Here is a 23,067-nt window from a genome sequence, read left to right as displayed (position 1 = left end):
TTAAATTTGCTTTTTTTTTTTTTTGCTTTTTAAAGTGAAGGCAATAATTTTATAAATTTATTAATATATTTATTAAGTCTGTTGACTGTTGCTCTTTTGTTTTTATTCCACTCTTTCCATTTAAATTGAATTTTCTTCTTCCTTGGGTACATTCTTTAATAGTTCACTCAATAGGGACATCTGGGTGGCCCAGTTGGTTAAGTGTAAGACTTTTGCTTTTGGCTCAGGTCATGATTTTGGGGTCCTGGGATGGAGCTCTCTGCACCCAGGAGGAGTCTGCTTAAGGATTCTCTCACTCCCTCTATCCCTCTCCCCTGCTTGTGTGTGTGCGTGTGTGGGTGGGTGAGCTTCCTCTCTCTCTCAAATAAAGAAATAAATCTTTAAAAAATATAGTTTATTTAATAGGTTCTGTGAATGATTAAAAAAAATATCTTAGTCTTTGTTTGGAAAGTTATTTTTCTTCAGTCCTGAAAGATAATTTAGCTACTTTATAGTTTAGAGTCATTTCACTTCAGATAAATGATTCAATTATCATCTGAATTCTATTTTCTCGATGCCATTTCTATTTTATTAATAGATACATATGACAAACTATTCTTAAAAATAATAGGACTGCTTATTATTAAAAGCAGACTTAAAATAGTAAATGCTATTGTTTTTTAAACAACAACTTTTAAAATTGTTTCTCTGTTTCCTTTTTAAGAAACAATAGTAAATGCTCTTTGTGTAAAACATGATTTCTTTTTAGGCCCAATTCCATGTGGGTCTAGGTTTGCTAACATATTTTGCATTATTATAAATATTAGTGCTCATTTATATAATATTTTATATTTATATTTTATATATTATATAAAATATAATTTTATATAATATAAAAAACTTATGTTTTAAAATGTGAGGTGTTAGTATTCCTGCTAATTCATATAATATGGTATAGATATGCTATGTATATATGGTACACATAAAAGAAAAAGTAGGAAAAGGTCTTCTTAGCAACTATACAAAGAGTCACAGCCTAGGGTTTATGCTTTTTATTTTGTAAGAGGCAAGTCAAAGAAAATTCTGTGTTTTGAAAACTGAGAAATGATATTAAGGGAAAATACTAACAAGTTATAATATACTTATTGAAAGATAATGTAACTCTGCACTCACTATACTCTTGTATCATTATACTTGGAATTTATTATGATTTCCTCATTGTATTAACACAGCTTATCAGACAAGGTAGTCAAATTCCCTACCTTAACCTGATGCTAGAAAACAGAGCATAAGAATTTCTTAAAATTTTGTCTTCTTTTACATGATTATTTTCTTGCTTGTCTCTCTTCTCTTCTGTAATTTGCTTTTGCTTTATGTTCCTGAATTTTAACTTCAACTAGTGTGCTGGCCTTTGTTTTGGTTAATAACTATTTGCCATGAAGACAGAATTCCATTTTTAAGAAAGATTAATATGATGAATGCTCTGTTTGCTATTTAAGTATAGTCTTGTTAGTCTACTTCAATAATTTCTTTCATCACTGCCCCCAACACTGAGGCATTGATTTATTGTACCATTCAAAATCCTTTGAAAATTAAATGTTAGATTTGATGCATAAAATTTATATTCAATAGCCCTTTCTCGCTAATAGCAGTAGTGTTATTTATATTGTTCAAATTCTTAATTTTTTGTTTGAAAAACTAATAATATACATTGGGCCTACATAGTAACACTAATATCCTGTAATAAACTCAGTCATATTCTCAGTGTAACTACTATTAATTTAAATAGTCTTAATCAATAGTGTTCTATAATTTGATCATTTTCATATCCCATATCTATGTAAGAATAAGAGTAACATAGAGAAAGAGTTCCTTCTTTCATTCAGGTAACATAGTTTAATTTCTTTGGGTTGAACTTCAAACCCTTAGTTCTCATTACATTTCCATATCAGAATAGGTCCTGAGAAACGTTAGTGATTATAGAATTTAGTTGTTTTAAGAATGCTACAAGATATATGGGTTATTATCCTGTGAATGTAGAGGAATGGCATTATCAAAAGTATCTTCATGGCCTTGTGGGTATTGAATGTGACTGCAGAAAAATATTGTAGGTATAACAAAAGTCTTTTACTGTGGTCTATTCAATGTGACAGGTCATGGAAACCAATAGTTCCTGCAGAAATAGCTAAAAACAGATGGAAGACTTTAGCAGGAAATGTATCTTGTGACAGAAGTTTATTTATGACTTTCTCCTTATTACTTAGAGTTTAAATTTGGTTAATTTTCTGATACTTAACTTTCTTCCCTCTCCGGTTCTTTCTATCCCCCAGGAATAACAGTGAAACATTGTTAACTATTCAGTATAGGAACCTAAGTTTCAAAGGGACCATTAAAACTTATTTTTCATTACTGTCTTGTCAGAGTTGTAAACAATCTATTAAAAAGTTTTTCTTTTTAAATAGGATAACTTTTTTTTCTGAAAGAAGTTTAAGGATATTTATAATGACACTTTAAAAAAATTCATTTGTCACTCTTGCCTCCATTAGAGTCTGTTTTGCCTCACATGTTTAAATTGACAAATTTTCTGTGAATTTAAAAGATATGCATTTTTAGTAGTAGATAAAATCTTCTATTTCAGGAAATCTTGTACAGACTGGTTTAATAAAGAATGATCTCTTGGTGATGTGAAAAAAAATCCTCTCTGTTTTGAACCTTCTAATAAGTCACACAAAATGCTTCCTTGTTTCCTCAAAAAAGGAGACATATACTAGCTTCTTCCTCAATGACACACTTATTTATTTTCATTTAAATGTCTTGAAGAGTTACCCAATTATCTAATAATGTTGATACAGTATCTCAAAACTTGAGTATTTACCACCATTTACTTATTTATTTTTATAATCCTAAGACATTTGGTGGTTTCTTTATATAGAGTATAACCTTTAAACGCTTTTTTCTGTTAGAAATATTTGTAATCACAAGTCAAAAATTCCTAACAGTATGTCACAATTTATTTTTTTTAATTTTTAAAATTTTTTTAATTTTCATTTTTTTAGTATGTCACAATTTAAATTTCTTGAATCCTCTGGGACTGTTTTGCCACTGGACAGAATGGTAAAATGATTTTAACTTCTATTTTGTAAACATAGTGTATCTTCTATTCTTTAGTTATTATATTAGTAAATGGATGTGATCCATATTTTCTCTCTTAGTGAGGGCGTCAAACTATGCAACACAGTAAGTTGACTTTCAGTGTGAAATTGGAAACCGATTTCTAGCTTGGACTCTAATCAAGATGTGACTCTTTCTAGGAGTGGAATTATATTAATCATTATTTTATCAGCAAAAACAAAATAAATAAATAAACATGGATTACGGCAGAGTACATTGACCAGAATCCAAGCACCTAGATTTTGGGATAAAAAGAGCTTCATCAAGAGAGGAAAAGTGTGTGTGTGTGTGTGTGTGTGTGAGTGTGTGTGTGTGTGTGTGAGAGAGAGAGAGAGAGAGAATGAGAGAGAGAGAGAGAGAGAAGTGATAGTTTTAAGAATTAAAAGAAGTTCAGCTAGAACACAGAGTGCAGAGTAGTGGGGGAGATAAACAGGAGTGAAAGAGGAGTCTGAAGAGTTACATAGGATCTAGATCTTGTACAAATTTGCAGGTCATTTAAAGAATTTTTAAACTACTTTTATTAAAGTATGATTGATATACCAAAAGCTCTAGATTTTTTAATTTGTACAACTTGATATGTTTAAAGGTAACTACACAACTGTAAAACCATCACTACCAATATATACTTATCCATCACCTCCATAGGTTTTCTCCTTCCCTCTTTGGCTTTTCCTTTTTGGATGTATCATTTTTGTCTGACTTTTCATTATCCTTGTAGCCTTGTATAGGTATTTGTGCATTTGAAGGAGCATTAACCTCTTCCAGTCTTTGCAGACTGGTTTTGAAAGGTAATGACCTTTCCTGTTGGATCTCCAGACAGGCAGGACTACCCCTGGGATCTCTGTCAGTGGGGTTGGAGCTGGGTCACAGGGTTGCTTCTATGTCTGCAGTTGGGCTTTTGGTTGGTGGGCTTGTTTCTAGGGGTTTATGCATGTGTGGCTCGTGTTGGGTCCCTGGGTAGATGGGACTGGTTTTCAAACTAGGGGCTGCTTCCAGGTCCATAGTCAGAACTGTGGTTGAGGGTAGGCACTATCGGTGGGAGTCATTTGGGTGTGGTTCCTGCCAACTCTGCTTAAGAGCAGGGCTAGTGGCAGGTCCAAAAACATGCAGTGCTAGCGCTGAGTCCACAGGTGGATAGGGCTGCTTCTGGGTCTGCCAGGTCCACAGCTGATATGGTCCTGCTGCTGGGATGTTGGCCTGCTTTCTCAAATGATTTTCCTCAGTCTTAGGTTCCATCCTCTTACCTGGATCCTGAAGCTTCCATAAAGACATTTTGCTCTATGGATAGTTACTAAGTCCATGTTTCTGTGTGGGGACTAGAGTTGGGGACCTTATATTGTTCCATTTTGCTGATGTCAAGCTTTCACTTTAAGAATTTTGGAAATTATCAAAAGAGCAGGGAGTAACTCATGAAGAAGCAGCATTTTGTAAAGGGAAAATGGCAGGAAGACAATATGGTATAAGATAATATGATGAGTGAAAGAAAAGTGTTTTACTTTTTTTAATAATAAATTTATTTTTTATTCGTGTTAAATTTGCCAACATACAGAATAACACCCAGTGCTCATCCTGTCAAGTGCCCCCCTCAGTGCCCATCACCCATTCACCCCCACCCCCCGTCCCCCTCCCCTTCTACCTCCCCTAGTTCGTTTCCCAGAGTTAAGAGTCCACAATAGCCAAACTGTAGAAGGAGCCTAGGTGTCCATCGAAAGATGAATGGATAAAGAAGATGTGGTCTATGTATACAATGGAATATTCCTCAGCCATTAGAGATGACAAATACCCACCATTTGCTTCGATGTGGATGGAACTGGAGGGTATTATGCTGAGTGAAATGAGTCAATCGGAGGACAAACATTATATGGTCTCATTCATTTGGGGAATATAAATAATAGTGAAAGGGAATAGAAGGGAAGGGAGAAGAAATGTGTGGGAAATATCAGAAAGGGAGACAGAATAAAAAGTGTTTTACCTGATTGATTGATTGATTTGCCAGAGGCATTTTTATTTTGTAATTATCTGCATATAGAAACACTCCTTTTTTTCCCTTCAAGATTTGCTGAGGAGAAACAATAATTTCTAGATCTCTAGAAGTAACCTAATGTGAAAGTATTTTTAGATCTGACAGTATTTACACATTTCTTTTATTTACAGAACTTCTTTCTTCTCTTATACTTTAGTGATAAGTATAAACAAATTTTAAAAGTTAAAACAATTTTTATTTAAGTTCAATTTGCCAACATATACTATAACACCCAGTGCTCATCTCATCATCTGCCCTCCTTAATGCCCATCACCCACTTACCATCCCCTACCTTACCTTTTGCTTTGTTTGTTTCCCAGAGTTAGGAGATTCTCAGGATTTGTCTTCCTCTCTAATTTTTCCCCACTCAGTTTCTGTCCTTTCTCTTATGGTTCCTTTCACTTTCTTACATTCCACATATGAGTGAAACCAAATGATAATTGTCTTTCTCTGTTTGACTTATTTCACTCAGCATAATACCCTCCAGTTCAATCCACATTGAAGCAAGTGGTAGGTATTCATCCTTTCTGATGGCTAAAGTAATATTCCATTATATATATAAATATATATATTTATTATATATAATATATATGTAATTATTATTATATATGTAATATATGTGTGTGTGTGTATATATATATATATATATATATATATATATATATATATAACATCTTTGTCCATTCATCTGTCAAAGGACATCAAGGCTTCTACAAAAGTTTGGCTCTTGTGGACATTGTGCTATGAACATTGAGTGCAGGTGTCCTGTCATTTCACTACATCTGTATCTTAGGGGTAAATACCCAGTAGTGCTATTGGTAAGTCATAGGGTAGCTCTATTTTTAACTTCTTGAGGAACCTCCACACTGTTTTCCACAGTGGCTAAATCAGCTTGCATTCCCACCAACAGTGCAAGAGGTTTCCTCTTTCTCCACATCCTCACCAAGATTTGTTGTTTCCTGTCTTGTTAATTTTAGCCAATCTCACTGGTGTAAAACGGTATCTCATTGTGGTTTTGATTTGTATTTCCCTGGTGGAAAGTGATATGGAGCATTTTTTTGTGTGCCTGTTGGCCATGTGTAAGTCTTTGGAGAAATGTCTGTTCATGTCTTCTGTCCATTTCATGACTAGATTGTTTCTTGGGTGTTGAATTTGGTGAGTTCTTTATAGATCTTGAATACTAGGCCTTTATCTGATATGCAATTTGTAAATATTGATGTGATCTATCCTACTGATTGCTTTACCAATATTGAACCACCCTTGCACCCCAGGGATAAATTCCACGTGATCATGGTGAATAATCTTCTTAATGTACTGTTGAATCCTATTGGCTAGTATTTTGGTGAGAATTTTTGCATCCATGTTCATCAGGGATATTGTTTTATAGTTCTCCTTTTTGGTGGGGTCTTTGTCTGGTTTGAGGATCAAGGTAATGTTGGACTCATAGAAAAAGTTTGGAAGTTTTCCTTCCATTTCTATCCTTTGAAACAGCTTTAGTAGAATAGGTATTATTTCTTCTTTAAATGTTTGTTAGAATTCCCCTGGGAAGGCATCTGGCCCTGGACTTTTGTTTCTTGGGAAGTGTTTGATGACTGCTTCAATATGCTTGCTGGCTATTGGTCTGTTCAGGTTTTTTATTTCTTCCTGTTTCAGTTTTGGTAAGTTGTATGTTTCCAGGAACGCATCCATTTCTTCCAGCTTGCCTAATTTGCTGGCATATCGTTGCTCACAATGTTTTAAAAATCATTTGTATTTCCTTGGTTGGTATTGGTTATACTCTCTCCTCTTTCATTTATGATTTTATTAATTTGAGTCTTTTTTCTTTTTAATAAGTCTGGCTAGGGGTTTATCTATCTTATTAATTTTTTTCAAAGAACCAGCTCCTGGTTTTGTTGATCTGTTCTATAGTTCTTCTGGCCTCTATTTCACTGAGTTCTGCTCTACTCTTTATTATTTATCTTATTCTGCTTGGTTTAGGCTTTATTTGGTATTCTTTTTCCAGTTCCTCTAGGTGTAAGGTTAGCTTGTGTATTTGAGATTTTTTCCAATTTTTTGAGGGAGGCTTTTATTGAGATGTATTTCCCTCTTAGAACCACCTTTGCTGTATCCCAAAGATTTTGTGCATTCATTTTTGTTAGTTTCCATGAATTCTTTTGGTTATTCTCTAATTTCCTGGTTGACCCATTCATCTTCAAGTAGGATGCTCTTTAACCTCTAAGTGTTTGAGTTTCTTCCAAATCCCTTCTTGTGATTGAGTTCTAGTGTCAAAGCATTGTGGCCTGAAAATATACAGAGAATAATCCCAACATTTTGGTATCAGTTGCGACCTGATTTGTGACCCAGTATGTGGTCTATTCTGGAGAAAGTTCCATGTGCACTTGAGAAGAATGTGTATTCTGTTGCATTAGGATGGAATGTTCTGTATACTTCTGTGAAATCCATTTGGTCCAGTGTGTCATTCAAAGCCCTTATTTCTTTGGTGGTCTACTACTTAGAAGATCTGTCTTTCAATGAGAGTGCCATGTCCTACTATTAATGTATTATTATCTATGTATCTCTTTATTTTCATTATTAATTGATTGATATAATTGGCTGCTCCCACATTAGAGGCATAAATATCCATAATTGTTAGGTCTTCTTCTTGGATAGACCATATATAGTGTCCATCTTCATTTCTAATTACAGTCTGGTTTAAAATCTAATTTATCTGACATGAAGGATTGCTACCCCAGCTTTCTTTAGAGGACTATTTACATGGTAAATGATTCTCCACTCCATTTTCAGTCTGAAGTGTCCTTAAGTCTAAAATATGTAAACAGCATATAGATGGGTCTTGCTTTTTTATTCAGTCAGATACTGTCTTTTGATTGGATCATTTAACCCATTCATGTTCAGAGTAACTATTGAAAGATATGAATTTAGTGTCATGTATTACCTATACAGTCCCTGTTTCTACAGATTGTTTCTTTGGGCTCCCTCTTCACTTACAGGGTCCCCCTTAATATTTCTTGCAGAGCTGGTTTGGTGGCCACATATTCTTTAAGTTTCTGTCTATCCTGGAAGTTCTTTATCTCTCTTTCTATTCTGAATGACAGCCTTGTTGGATAAAGTATTCTTGTCTGCATGTTTCTCTCATTTAGTACCCTGAATATATCATATCAGCCTTTTCTGGCCTGCCAGGTCTCTGTGGATAGATCTGCTGTTAATCTGATATTTCCCCCCATATAAATTAGGAATCTCTTATCTTCAGCTGCTTTTAGGATTTTCTTTTTACCTTTGAAATTTGCAAGCTTCATGATTATATGTTGACATGTTTATTGGTTTCTGTTGATTTTTTTGGGGGGAGTCCTCTTTATCTCTTGGATATGTATGCCTGTTTCCTTCCCCAGTTTAGAGAAGTTCCCAGGTATGATTTGTTCAAACATAGTTTATGGTCCTCTCTCTCCACTTCCTCTGGAATCCGATGAGATGAATATTATTCTTTCACAAACTATCACTTAATCTCTGAAGTCTTTCCTCCTGGATTTTTAGCTGTTTTTCTCTTTCTTCAGCTTCCTTCCTTTCCCTCAACTTGTCTTCTATGTCACTCATTCCCCCTTCTCCCTCATTTTTTAAAAATTTTTTATTTATTTATGATAGTCAGGGAGAGAGAGAGAGAGAGAGAGAGAGAGAGAGAGAGAGGCAGAGACACAGGCAGAGGGAGAAGCAGGCTCCATGCACCGGGAGCCCGACGTGGGATTCGATCCAGGATCTCCAGGATCGCGCCCTGGGCCAAAGGCAGGCGCCAAACCGCTGCGCCACCCAGGGATCCCTAAACTTTTTTTTTTTTTTTTAATTTTTCCTCTTCTCCCTCATTAACCCTAGCTGTTGGAGCATCCAGTTTAGACTGCATCTCAGTTAAAGTATTTTTAATTTAAGCCTGATTAGATCTCAGTTCTGCAGTAAGAGAATCTCTAAAGTCTTTTATACTTCTTTGAACAACCATCGGTAATTTTGTGATTGTAATCCTGAATTGTATCTCTAACAGCCTACTTAAATCCATATCCATTAGATCTGTGGCAGAGAGTATTACTTCTGGTTCTTTCTTTTGTGGCAAATTCTTCCCTCTAGTCATTTTGTCCAGTGCAGAATGGCCGTATGAGCAAGCAGAGTAAAAAATATCAACCATGACCTAAGTAAAATACACCCTAGACAATTCTGAAGAAGTCAGGGACCAGAAAATAAAAGAAAAAGAAGAGGCTATGAAAGTGAAAAACAAATTTAAAAAATGGTAAAAGTTTAAAAAAGTTGGAGGGAAGGACGTGGTGGGGGAAAGAGAATATAGTCTCAGAGTGGACCAAGATGGTGATCCCCTTGGTTCTTAGTGTATTTTGTTCTGTATGTTGGAAGATGCTAAATTCCAAATTTATATAAGCCAGCAAAAATTATATAGAGAAACAACAGCAACAACAAAAACAAGAAGAAAAAAGAAGGGGGTGGAATGGGAAGGAAGAGAGAATATAATCTCATAGAGTGGACCAACATGGTGCTCCATTTGGTTCTGTGTGTATTTTGGTCTGTACGTTAGACAGTACTAAATTCCAAAATAATAAAACAAAACAAACAAAAACACCAAACCTTATATATCTACAAAAATTGAATATGTTGAAGCCAAAAATATCTATTGACATGTAATTATAAAAATATGAAAGTCAAAAGGAAAAAACTTAAAAGGTGAAGAGTTGATAAAATATTGTAGTTAAGGCAGGTAAAAAGAAAGAATATTGGAAGTTTTTAACCTGAAAGATAAACAAATCATAAGGAAAAAAACCCTCAAGTTCTATACACTATTTTCCTTAGTCCTAGAGCTTTCCAGTGCTGTTTGGTCAGTCAACTTGCTGTTCCCCCGTTCTTCCAGCTGGTCTTCTGGGGAAGGTGCCTGCTGCGCTGATTCTCAGGTGTCTGTGCCTGGGTGGCAATGCCCCGCCCCCCTGCCAGGTGGACAGGCTGGTGTAAAGCTGTTGCCCCCTGAAGCCTTTGTTCCCTAGAAGCCACACCTCTCCCAGGTGAGAGGAGACCAAAAAGAGGGCAGCCAGATCTCCAGCCTGGGAGCTAAGAGTTCCCAGAGTGTCCCGAACTGCAGTCTCTTAGTGCGCACTGGCTCAGATCCTCCTGGGGCAGGAGTGTGGGACTGATTCCTACAATATGAAGGGCACTGGGCAGTGGGAGAGCTCTCAACATCCTGTGTGCTCACTGGCTCTGCCTGTCTCAGAGGGAACAGATAGCCGGCTCTGTCCCCTGCTGGACCCCAGGGCATTCACCTGCTCAAGTGCACACCTGCTCAACCTCTCCCAGCTGCCCATGGAGGGTTGCTGCATTCCGGTCCTTTATTAGGACAGCATCAGTCCCCTGATCCAACCACCGTTTGTGGTTAATGGCACAAGTTGAGCTTTCTCCTGGGCTCTCTTGTTCTTTCTGTGTCTTCCAAAATACTGAGATTTCACTGCCCCTCCTGCAATTTTGCCCTATTTCACCACTGAGCTCTTTTCAGGCAGGGAAGGCTCTCTCAGGAGCAGATTTCTAAAATTCCTGATTGTGGCTGACTCATTTTCCTGCAGTCAGCCTACAAGGCTTCCTCCCTCCCGCCATTTATCTTCCAATATAGCCCCTCTGTTTCTCTTTTCCACACTCCTACCTTGTAAGAAGCCATCATTTTTCTCTCTGTAGCATTCCAGCTGTTCTTTCTTTACATCTCAGGTTGAATTCATAGGTGTTCAGGATGGTTTGAAAGTTATCTAGTTAAATTTGGGGGACCAGATGAAATGAGGACCCCTATTCTTCCACCATCTTGTCTTCTCCCTCAAGTTGTTTTGCTCTACTCGTTGCAAATAGATGAGATAACAGTAAAACAAAACAAAACAAAACAAAAAAAAACAAAAAAAAAAGAGAGAGAGATGTGGGATGTACCTATAAATTTAGATTAATAATATTTTGGTGATTCATTGAAACAATGAGAATGGATGAGTTTTCCCTAGTAGACAATACTGGAATTTTAGGTAGTGACCATTTTGTGGAGAGAAATTAATATCATGTCAGCGGTTTTGTATTTTAGTTGAAAAGCCAGATGAAATTTTTGAACAGTTAGTGATGATCAGCACCTTTGAATTAGAATGATTAATCTGGAAGGTAGACTGCGTAAAATTAGGAAAAATTCAGAGACTGTGAAACCACTTCGAACATTGTTGTAATATCCAAGCTGAAAAGTTGTCCAAGCTATAACCACAGGATAGTAGCAGGGAACAAAAGGTATGTGATGGCCCTTAGAATAAAACAGATCTGTATTCAAATGGCCACGATAGCCAAACTGTGGAAGGAATCCATTTCAGACATTAATGATCATATTATTTGCCATTATCTAGAAGAGTGTAAATATTCATATATTTGTTGAATGAATGAATTGAACTATATTAATGCTAAAAGCTAATAGACTACTCTAAAATATAAACTCTAATTCTAGTTCTAAAAATAAACTCAGAATATCACTCATGTGATATTTTTCTAAAGTATACAGCTAAGAATAAAATTAGAAAATATAAAAGACATGTTTTGGCTTCAAATAAGATGTTTCTAAAACTGGCTTTGACTAAGGTTCTCAGGAGGTGGTGAGCTTCCCATTACTAGAGGTGTGCAAGAAAGGATGGATAATCACCCATTATGGCTGTGTTAGAGGATATGCAAACACAAAGTGTTAAACTAGATGCTTTTAATTCTGTGAGATTTGACTGTTGGGATCCCTGGGTGGCGCAGCGGTTTAGCGCCTGCCTTTGGCCCAGGGCGCGATCCTGGAGACCCGGAATCGAATCCCACGTCGGGCTCCCGGTGCGTGGAGCCTGCTTCTCCCTCTGCCTGTGTCTCTGCCTCTCTCTCTCTCTCTCTGTGTGTGACTATCATAAATAAATAAATTAAAAAAAAAAGAGATTTGACTGTTGTGTTAACTGACCTTTATATATTATTTGATAGATTAGAAACTTATTTCCCTTGGAGGAGGTTAGGATACTTGATATCTGATATTGGTATCTAGTAATTGCATTTGAAATCCTACAAATAATTGGAGTCAAGATCATTTTTGGTGACAGTGAGGAGATAGCCTGTTTTAGTTGATAATATGTCTCAGAGGTATGCCAGAGAAATTTTTTTTCACCATGAAATCTTTTATTTTATTGAATTAGTAAAGATGATAGAAGTGGCTTTGTATTATTCACATGTTTGTTATTCTTGAAGTGAAGGACATGTATACTTGACATGGTGCTGGGCTCCAATATTTCTAAGTGAGGATACATAATTTTTTTCTTTAAAGTTTTTATTTATTTATTTATTTATTTATTTATTTATTTATTTACTTTGAGAGCACAAGCTAGGAGAGGGGCAAAGCAAAGGGAAGAGAGAGAATCTCAAGTGGACTCCATGCTGAGTGTGGAGATCGATGTGGGGGTTGATCTCACAACCCTGAGATCATCACCTGGGCTGAAATCAAGACTTCAATGTCCAACCGATTACACCACCCAGGTTCTCCAAGGACACATTTTTAAAAGTGCCTGAACTTCTTTTCTGTAGTTATAAGAATAGAAGCTGCCATCTGTTTTGGGGGGTAGACTCACTCCTTTGAGAAGGACCACAATGAGGAATGCTTTTAATTGTCTCCCATATATTTTTATTGGGTTAAGCATAATGCTTTTAAAGGAGGCAGGTAACTAACCTAGAGCTAAATAGGGAAATGGCTTTAAGAGGCCCTTGTAAGGAAGTATGTCTGGTAGATACTAGGAGCACTGATATTCAGTACTAAAAATTTTTTCCCCCTCCATCACTTTATTTTATTCTCAAGCTAAGTAGTGTGTTAGTTAAACATGACAACCTCTTGAATGTATATGGATTTTGCATATACTCTTTTGGATCTGAAATGGGCTATAGAGAGCTTAAATACAATGAAAAGTAATTATAAGGTAATCAGAAAAGTGATGGAGAAGCACAATAAAGGAGTCTGGGGAAAAAATGACCAAGAACTAGGATAATGTAAAAAGTCCTCAGCAGTATTTGCAAGGGGGGATAAACTGTGTGTATTGATGCAAAATGAAGGTTATGTTATTGTAGTTGGTGCTAAAGGAAGAAGTGATTCCTGAGTACTGGTGAATTTGGGACCAACAGTGATTCTTAAAAATGACAAGTTTTTGAGACAGAGAGAGGATGAAAGAGCACGAGTGAATAAAAGAGACAGAACAGAGAATCACAAGTGAGAGGGAGAGACATAGTATCAGAAAGAATCAGGAAAAAGAGATATACAGAAGAGAAAGTTAGAACTAGGAGCCTGTGAGGGAGAGGATGAGGTAAGGTAAGAAAATGCATTTTATCTTGATGACGTCCCAATAGTTCATTTTTGTTTTTGTTTCCTTTTCCTTTGGAGATGTGTCTAGAAAGAATTTGCTGCAGCTGAAGTCAAAGAGGTTTCCGCCTATGTTCTCCTCTTGAATTTTTTAAAAGGATTTTATTAATTTATTCATGAGAGAGACACAGAGAGAGGCAGAGACATAGGCAGAGGGAGAAGCAGGTTTCCTGCAAGGAGCCTGTTGTGGGACTTGATTCCAGGACCCCGGGATCACGACCTGAGCCAAAGGCAGGCGCTCAATCACTGAGCCACTCAGGCGTCCCTCTCCTATAGGATTTTTAAGAAAAGGTTTTATTTATTTACTTGAGCAAGAAAGTACATGTGCACAAGTGAGAGGAGGAGCGGAAGGAGAGGAAGAAGCAGACTCCCTGATGAATAGGGAGCCCCAAGCAGGTGTTAAAGGCAGACACCCAACCAACTGAGCCACCTAGGCACCCCTCTCCTCTAGGATTTTGATGGACTCCTGTCTTACTTTTGAGTCTTTCATCCATTTTGGGTTTATTTTTGTATGTAGTGTAAGAAAATAATCCAGTTTCACTCCAGGGGTCTAGGAGTTGAAGAGACTGTCTTTTTTCCATTGGATATTCTTTCCTCTTTGTTGAAGCTTAGTTGACTGTAGAGTTGAGGGTCCACTTCTGGGTTCTGTATTCTGTTCTGTTGATCTATGTATCTGTTTTTATGCCAGTACCATACTGTCACAAATGGCCAACAGACACATGAAAAATTCCCAACATCACTTGGCATCAGGGAAATACAAATCAAAACCACAATGAAATATCACCTCACACTGGTCAGAATGGCTAAAATTAACAAGTCAGTAAACATCAGATGTTGGCAAGGATGCTGAGAAAGGGGAACCCTCTTACCCTACTGGTAGGAATGCAAACTGATGCAGCTATTGTGGAGGTGCCTCAAAAAGTTAAAAATAGACCAACCCTACAACCCAGCAATTGTACTACTAGGTATTTGTCCAAAGGATATAAGCATAGTGATTCAAAGGGGCACATGCACCCCAATGTTTATAGAAGCAGTGTCCACAATAGCCAAACTATGGAAAGCCCAGATGTCCATCCACAGATGAATGGATAAAGATGTAGTGTGTATGTGTGTGTATGTGTGTGTGTGTATGTAATGGGATATTACTCAGCCATCAAAAAGAATAAAATATTGCCATTTGCAATGATGTGGATGGAACTAGATGGTATTATGTTGAGTGAAATAAGTCAGACAGATACCATATGACATTACTCATATGTAGAATTTAAGAAGCAAAACAGACGAACATAGGAAAAGGGAAGGCAAAATAAAAGAGGAAAACAGAGAGGGAGGCAAACCATAAGAGACTCTTAACTGTAGAAAACAAACTGAGGGTTGTTGGAGGGGTGGTGGGTGGCAGGGTGGGGTAACTGGGTGATGGGCATTAAGGAAGGCACTTGATGTAATGAGCACTGGGTATTATATACAACTGATGAATCACTGAACTCTACCTCTGAAACTAAAAAAAATGCATTAATAAGGGTTTATATAGTTATAAGCAGTGGAAATTAATTCAGTCTGCTTTAAAGGAACTTTATCAGCTCACATAACTGAAAAGTACAAGCATGAATGTTTTTAGAGCCATTTAACCAGGAGTTACTGACATGAAGCACACCCTAAATCTTTCCCTTAAATCTACTTTCTCCATATATTAACAGAGATGGCCAGAAGATCTGAGCATATGTTCTACCTATTAGAGACTGTTGGAAAAAAAAGTGTGACTCTTCTTTGACACACAGGCAACATTTTGGCAATTAAGTATGATTTGTGTGGCTTAGGTCATATGCTATCCCGAATGAACCACTGTAGCTAGGCAATGTTCATTTTTCAATGGACCAGTGTGTGTTTCATGCTTATCGTCTGATCAGAGAGTGTGGCCAGCCTCAGTCAAATATGGACAGAGAGTGGAAGGTTGTTGATTCCTTAAAAGAAAAAGATGTGTTTTTTCACAAGATGAGAGGATATTGTATAGACCAAAACAATATATACATATGTACCTTGAGGAGACTCAGAAAGAAGATAAAGAAGAGAGCAAAGAAAGAAAAGTAAAAGAAGGAAGAGGGAGAAAAGAGGAGAGAAAGAAGAGGCAATACATAGATAGAGACAGAGAGATATTCATCATGAACAGCATCCATCTTGACTTCTATGGAACGAAGAGGCATGGTTCCATATAACTAGGACTGCTTCAAAGATATTACATGAGGTTTACATGGTTTACACAGAAATCCTCTGCAGTAAAAATGAGAATTTCACTTTACAAACACAATGCTCTCCTTTTACTGAGTTCTGTGACTTCATCTCTGACTACCAAAATATGTCTTCTCCCCAAATGTGTTCACATGTCCTGAGCACTTTCATATTTTCCATGAATGAAAGTGTCTACTCAAGACTTTCTTCATAGCCTCTTTCACTTCCTTATTCCTTAGGCTGTAGATGATGGGGTTCAACATTGGGGTTACCACTCCATAAGACAGCCCGATGATCTCATCAATTGTCTTTGTGTCTTTTGACTTGGGCTTCATGTACATAAATAAGGCTGAACCATAGAATAAAACTACTACAGCGAGGTGGGCTGAACACGTTGAAAAGGCTTTCTTTCTCCCCTCAGTAGAGTTAAGTCTCAGAATGGTAGAGAGAATGAAAACATATGAAATAAAAATTAACAGTAGGGGAACCACTAAGAAAAGAATACTTGCCACTGTCATAATAAGCACATTCATGGAAATATCTGAACATATGAGTTTAAGAAGGGCCAGTAACTCACAGGTAAGATGGTCAATGACATTATTCCCACAGAAAGGCAACAACATTATTAGCACTGTTTGAACTAGGGAGTTTAGACAGCCTATGATCCAGGACCACGCAGCCATGTGCACATAAAGCACCCTGTTCATGACGATGGGATACCTCAGTGGGTTGCAGATGGCCACATACCGATCATAGGCCATCACAGCCAAGAGGACACATTCAGTGCAGCCCAACCCAAGGGAGACAACCATCTGCAGAGCACAGCCAATGAAGGAGATGGATTTTTTCTCAGACCTAAATATGATGAGCATCGTAGGAATAAAAGAGGATGTGTAACAGATGTCCAAGAACGAGAGATTCCCAAGGAAGAAGTACATGGGGGTGTGGAGGCGAGAATCCAGTATGCTGATGATGATGAGGAGGCTATTTCCCAGCAGAATTATCACATACATGATGAGGCAGAGCATGAACAGAAAAAGCTGGAGCTCTGGGTATTGGGAAAGTCCCACCAAAAAGAATTCAGTCACAGCTGAGTAATTCCCCATCTTCAAGTGTCCATGTCACCTGTGGAGTTCAGATTAAGTATGACTTCAGGAAATTTAAATTTATAATTTAGTTTAAAACGTTACTTTTACCTGCAATATTTTGATTTTTCACTCAGCTCTGGGAATCAGGAAAGGCACGAATACAATTTTAACTTATTGATGATGAAAGTGAAGCACTGAGAGGTTCAGTACTTTTTAGGGCCGTGCAGTAGCAGAGGCTAAGCTACTGATAACCCCAAGAATTGTGTTGTGAAGTGTCAGGCCTCTAATAAAATGATAGGGACAACTTAGTTCTAAATGCACATATAAATCTCATTATTGATGAATATTCTGAAATCTTTTAAAAAGGAAGTTGGTTCAATTTCTTAAATAAGACATCACGTACAGTTAGCACCATGTCATTTGATTGTGTATGTGACTCTCTGAGCCTCAATCCGTACACGGTGATGTGGGAAAGAAATAACAATTTGTTGTGAATATTAAATTACATGAAATATCTGAGTGTCTAATACATAGTTAAAACATTGTGTCTGTAATTATAATACTTTTATAATGATATCATTGATTATAATTAAGTCTCCTGACTGACTCAGAAAGAAAAATTTATGTAGTGTGTTTAAGGTGACAGTACTAAAGTTTGAGGTTTTAACGGACAGATTTTGAATATTTTCTCTTCTCAGATGGACATGTGTCTATTTTTCAAGGGCCAGTCTAGAAGTTAATCTGAAACTATTTGAGATTGGTTGCAAGGAGCTTCCAGGGGTTAAGTGGCCTGGTCCCACATTAAGTACAATTTTTTCAGAACCTGGATTTCTCCTCTATCAGTATAGAAATTCTTTTCTTAAAAAAAAAAAAAAAGAAATTTTTTTCTTCTTTTTTTGTCACCAAACTCCTTGATGCAAATTTTATATGTTTTTAGGCAAGTTAATATGCTATAATACTAGTATTTAATGATAAGTAATTTTTTCTCTTAATCTTTATATATACTATTTGGAATGTACCTCTGTGTCTTCTGTATTATTTTTATTTTATAGCAAGAAACCTTCTGATAAATGAATATATAAAATATGCTTATGACAGTGCCTGTTACAAAGATTTTATGAATGTTGCTAAGTATTCCTATGGCTGGACAATAATAGCTAGCTAATGTTAATTGAGAACTAGCTATGTGCCAGGCTCTGTTATAAGTACTTTACCCTATTAAGTCATTTAATATTCATTGCAACCCTATGAGATAAGTAATTTATATAATAGCAGTATGAGATGCTATTATTATTCCTATTTTATGAAGGAGCAAACAGATAAATGGAAGTTAAATAGCTTCCCCAACATCTTGAAGCTAGAACCAGGATTTAATACCTGGCAGTCTAGATCAAGAATCTAGCTTTGATAAGCTTTCTTATCAAAACACTATATTACCTATCACAGCTCTTCTTTTTTTTTTTTACCTCTGGAAATACTCTGTGGTCCTTAGGTGTGTTGAAATTAACAGTCTTGCCTTACTTGATTTTTCTAGCCAACATTGATCTTTCCATTGTATATGTTCCTATGATATACAATGTTAATACCATATGAAAACTCAGCTGTGCTCCGGTTATTTTTTACTTGCCTGATATAGTATTTTAAGAAGACCTAACCTTTCATCTTTCGATGGACACCGAGGCTCCTTCCACAGTTTGGCTATTGTGGACATTGCTGCTATAAACATCCGGGTGCAGGTGTCCCGGCGTTTCACTGCATCTGTATCTTTGGGGTAAATCCCCAGCAGTGCAATTGCTGGATCGTAGGGTAGATCTATTTTTCACTCTTTGAGGAACCTCCACACAGATGAATGGATAAAGAAGATGTGGTCTATGTATACAATGGAATATTCCTCAGCCATTAGAAATGACAAATACCCACCATTTGCTTCGACTTGGATGGAACTGGAGGGTATTATGCTGAGTGAAATGAGTCAATAGAAGGACAAACATTACATGGTCTCATTCATTTGGGGAATATAAAAAATAGTGAAAGGGAATAGAGGGGAAAGGAGAGAAAATGAGTGGGAAATAGCAGAGAGGGAGACAGAACAAGAGAGACTCCTAACTCTGGGAAATGAACAAGGGGTGGTGGAAGGGGAGGTGGGCGGGGGGGTGGGGGTGACTGGGTGATGGGCACTGAGGGGGGCACTTGATAGGATGAGCACTGGGTATTATGGTATATGTTGGCAAATCAAACTCCAATAAAAAAAAAAAAGAGGACTTAACCTTTGTGCAACTAGATTGTCACCCCCGAATGTTGCTAATATAGAAATTCTGGAGCTACTACCTTCCCTTCTTCCTCATGCTCTGCCATAGCCATACTGAACTTCTCACAGTGTGCCCCGAACATCATTCTCTTTTTCTCTTCATGCTTTTGTACAAGCTCTTATCTTAAACTGGAAAGGCCCCTTTTAAAGGCCCCATTATTCCCTTTTTCTAGGAAAACTTCCTGAACTAGTTTGGGTAGGATACTCATTTTGAGTGCTTCCACAAAACTGTGTTGACCTGTCTCATAGAAACTTCCATTTCTTTATTCAACTTTTAGCACAGTAGATACTGTAGTAGTATCAGAAATCCAATTGGGAAAAAGACACTGATCCTGAAAATAGACATTGGACACAGATTACTAAGGGAAGAGGTTATACTTTCTTTCCTTCTTTTCTTTTTTTAAGATTTCATTTATTTATTAGGGAGAGAGAGAGAGAGAGTGCACAAGCAAGGGGAGTGGGAGAGGTTAGAAGCACACTCCCCCTAAGGAGGGAGCCCCACATGGGATTTGATCCCAGGACGCTGGGCATGACCTGAGCCAAAGGCAGATAACTGCTTAACTGACTGAGTCACCCAGTTGCCCCAGAAGTTATACTTTCAAGAAACAAATAATTTCTGTGCTACGTAAAGGGTATAATATCCAAAAAATTATGGAACAGCTTATAAATCATTTTATCAAGCTAAAATAACTTTTATACGCTTAGGTATTAATAAAACTATGGTTTAATCTCATTTGAATATATATGTAAAAATCATAAGTAAATATAAAACCAAATCCAACTGTATAATGATTTCATAAATTCAAGGCATTCCAAGTTAATATTTAGAAATTTATCAGCATAACATGGCAAACAAATGGGTAAACAAAAAACCGTATATGATCATCCAGATAGATATAAAAAATCATTTGATAGAATTCAATTTTCTTTCTTAATAAAAACTTAGTAATTTAGACATGAGCCAACTTGATTTTAAATGATGAAACTGCAAGTATTTCCCTATAAGTCACATGGAGATTACTTTTATCATCATCATCATCATCATTTAATAATTATTTTTCTGGAATATCCAACCAATAGATAGTCATGATTTTTTAAGGATTCTGAAAATCTGGTTTGTGGTGATGGGACTTGTTATAATATGTGAGAAAACATGCTTTCATTTGTTATATCATTGAAAATTGCGATCTTGCTGGGCGCTGGAGTGGTTCAGTCAGTTGAGCATCTGACTCGATTTCAGCTCAGATCATGATCTCAGTGTCCTGAATTGAGCCCTTGTGTCAGGCTCCAAGCTCAGGAGGAGTTTGCTTGATAGATTCTCCCCCTTCCTCTCACTCCCCAACTACTTCTCCTCAGCTTGTTCTTGTGCTCTCTCTCTTAAATAAATAAATAAATAAATAAATAAATAAAATCTTTTTTTTTTTTTAAAGAAAATTGTGATCTTGGCAAATAATTAAGGACAAGGAAAATGCTCGTGATATAATATTTCAGATAAAATAAGTCTCAGACAATATAAATGATACATACATAAATTTTGTATACATGTAGCTGAAAGAAACCACATCAAAATATTAACTGTGGTTTTCTTTATCAGATTTGTTTGAGGTGTTTAGAATTTCCTGAACTTTTACATATTTTTCATATTTTCTGTAATAAAACTATATTTTTGACTGTAAAAATTAAAAAAAAGAATTAAATTCTTCTTAACAGGGAACTGCCCTGGGGCAAAGATTGATGTCTTTATATTCTTTCTAATGATTAGGAGATCATGGAAGAAGCCAAAAGGTCCAGGTATTTGTTGGCTCTGGCTTTCTCTAAAACCCTAAAAGGGAAAAGAACAGTCAATGGATTGGAAATTGACTTGAGATTTTCTGGTGCTTTATTACATACACTAATTAATGCTATTTAATATTCTGATTTCAATCAGTCCATCTCGCAAATATATCCACTCTCGGAAGACATATTGGTACAACCCAATTTTTGCAAAGGGATACTACTAGAGTCCACTATCTGGAATGTAACCAAGGTTAGCAATATGGACAGGATGCAGCAACAGTACCACGTGGTAAAAAGAAAGAGGAGATACCTGCCTGAAACGTAAGACTACAAGGAAAGAGCAGGAGCTTCTGTTACCTTTTCTTCTTCCTCTTTGTTCATAAAAAGGTAAAGTTTCCATTTCTTGGCTCCCCAAGCTTTATTCCTTTCCCCAAAAGGCCTGTCCCTAGATTATTTGTCACCATTGGGCACCACCTATGCAAGGAAAGAAAATTCTGAGATTTATGGGTCATGTGCATCTATTATCTTCTACCTGTATTTATCAACAGAAGTTTGTCTATAAAGCATATAAATTCAGCCAGAATTTCCTATTTTGCCCCATGAGCCTCTTATATCAGGCTACATGACAGTTATCCTGGAAGGCATCCTCAGGAGAAAATGTGGAGCACTGAGTATTGAATTATAGTTCCAGACATAGTGTCCCCTATTGTTTATAAAGCAACTTTGTTCTTCACAATATGAAACATCCTTCACAGGAGATCCCCAGTGCTTGTCTGAATAAATAAGCCCTGTGTGTCCCCAAAGAAATTAATAATGGATAAGGTGTAATGAACAAAGGCAAAGGGAAAAAGCACGGTCTTTTCTTCTCTTTCTACATGGTATTGAGAATTATCCTCTTTTTTTTTTCACTGTGGAAACCAAGTGCAATTTTTTTTTTTTTTGTTCCTAGAAACACAGCAAAAGTGTTTAGCTCTTACCTATGGGAACTTCTATCTGAGCAATAGTCTCACTCCTGGAATTGATTCACCTTAGCTCATCCTACATGTTCTGACTATCTCTATGGTTGTGCTATGGAAGTCTACTGTGTCCTAATCCTATTATCCCTTTGTCTGGACTGCTGATAAGATTTATTTGAGAAAAAATACCATGTCTTAATAGAAAGAACAATTGGCTTGGAGTCAGAGAACTTAGAGTCCAGTTCAGTCTCGGCTCTGTGACTTCATAAGTATACAGATCTCAGGCAAGACACTTAACTTGCTTGAGCATGATGGGTCATCTGTAATATTAACATTATAGCATCTATTTTATAGAATTATTTTGAAGCTTATATGTTGATATATAATAGTCTTTGGCACAGAATGAGTTTAGAATGCATGTTAATTTAATACAGTCTCTCAGGCTGACATTTTCCCCCCTTTTTCATCCTAGGGGAAATGAATAATTTAAAATTATGTTCATAGATATTCAAGATACTTCCTTGATTTAATAATTCTATTATTTTATTATTAATAATAATTTATTATTTTGTCTATATTTCTTTTTTCATTTTTTTATTTAGAACTTTTCAAATTAATGAAAGAAAAAAGATTGAGGAGTAGTTGTAAACTGGAATGGAGGAGACAAAGGAGAAATAACAATTATATACAGTGTGGGATCCTGAAGAAGATCCTGGAGTAGGAAAAGAAACTAGTGGAAAATTGGTGAAATTTGAGTAAAGTCAATAGTTAATATAATGTACCAATGTTAATTTCTTATTCTTAATAGTTGTACTATGGTTCCTTAAGATGTTAACATTAGAGGTTAGGTGAAATATATAAGGGGACTCTTTGAACCAATTATGCAACTTTTCTTAAAATTTAAAATCAGTTCAAAGTGAATAGTTTTAAAAAATATAAAACGTAAATTATTTATGATTTATCACTTCCATTTCTCCTCTTTCTGAAACAAATCTTTATAACTGCAACACTTTCTGTTCAGTTTTTAGGGTAGGATTTTTACCTTTTCTCCACACAGTAGGTAGCATGGCCTCTTGAGACTCCAGTTTCTAAAAAAAGGATGTAGTTTTAGACAGAGGCACACT

The 23,067-nt window shown here is 36.4% G+C and overlaps 1 protein-coding gene across 1 annotated transcript; it reads right to left on the bottom strand.

Moving 5' to 3' along the window:
- Nucleotides 1-15,982: 15,982 nt before the first annotated feature.
- OR13D1 (olfactory receptor family 13 subfamily D member 1) lies at nt 15,983-16,921 on the bottom strand. The gene is given in 1 exon segment (NM_001389020.1): nt 15,983-16,921. A coding segment is annotated over 1 exon segment (939 nt).
- Between the last annotated feature and the right edge of the window lie 6,146 nt (nt 16,922-23,067).

The sequence above is a fragment of the Canis lupus genome, chromosome 11 (genome assembly GCF_011100685.1).
Source record: "Canis lupus familiaris isolate Mischka breed German Shepherd chromosome 11, alternate assembly UU_Cfam_GSD_1.0, whole genome shotgun sequence".
NCBI lineage: Eukaryota > Metazoa > Chordata > Mammalia > Carnivora > Canidae > Canis > Canis lupus.
This window is presented reverse-complemented; position numbering and strand designations above follow the sequence as displayed.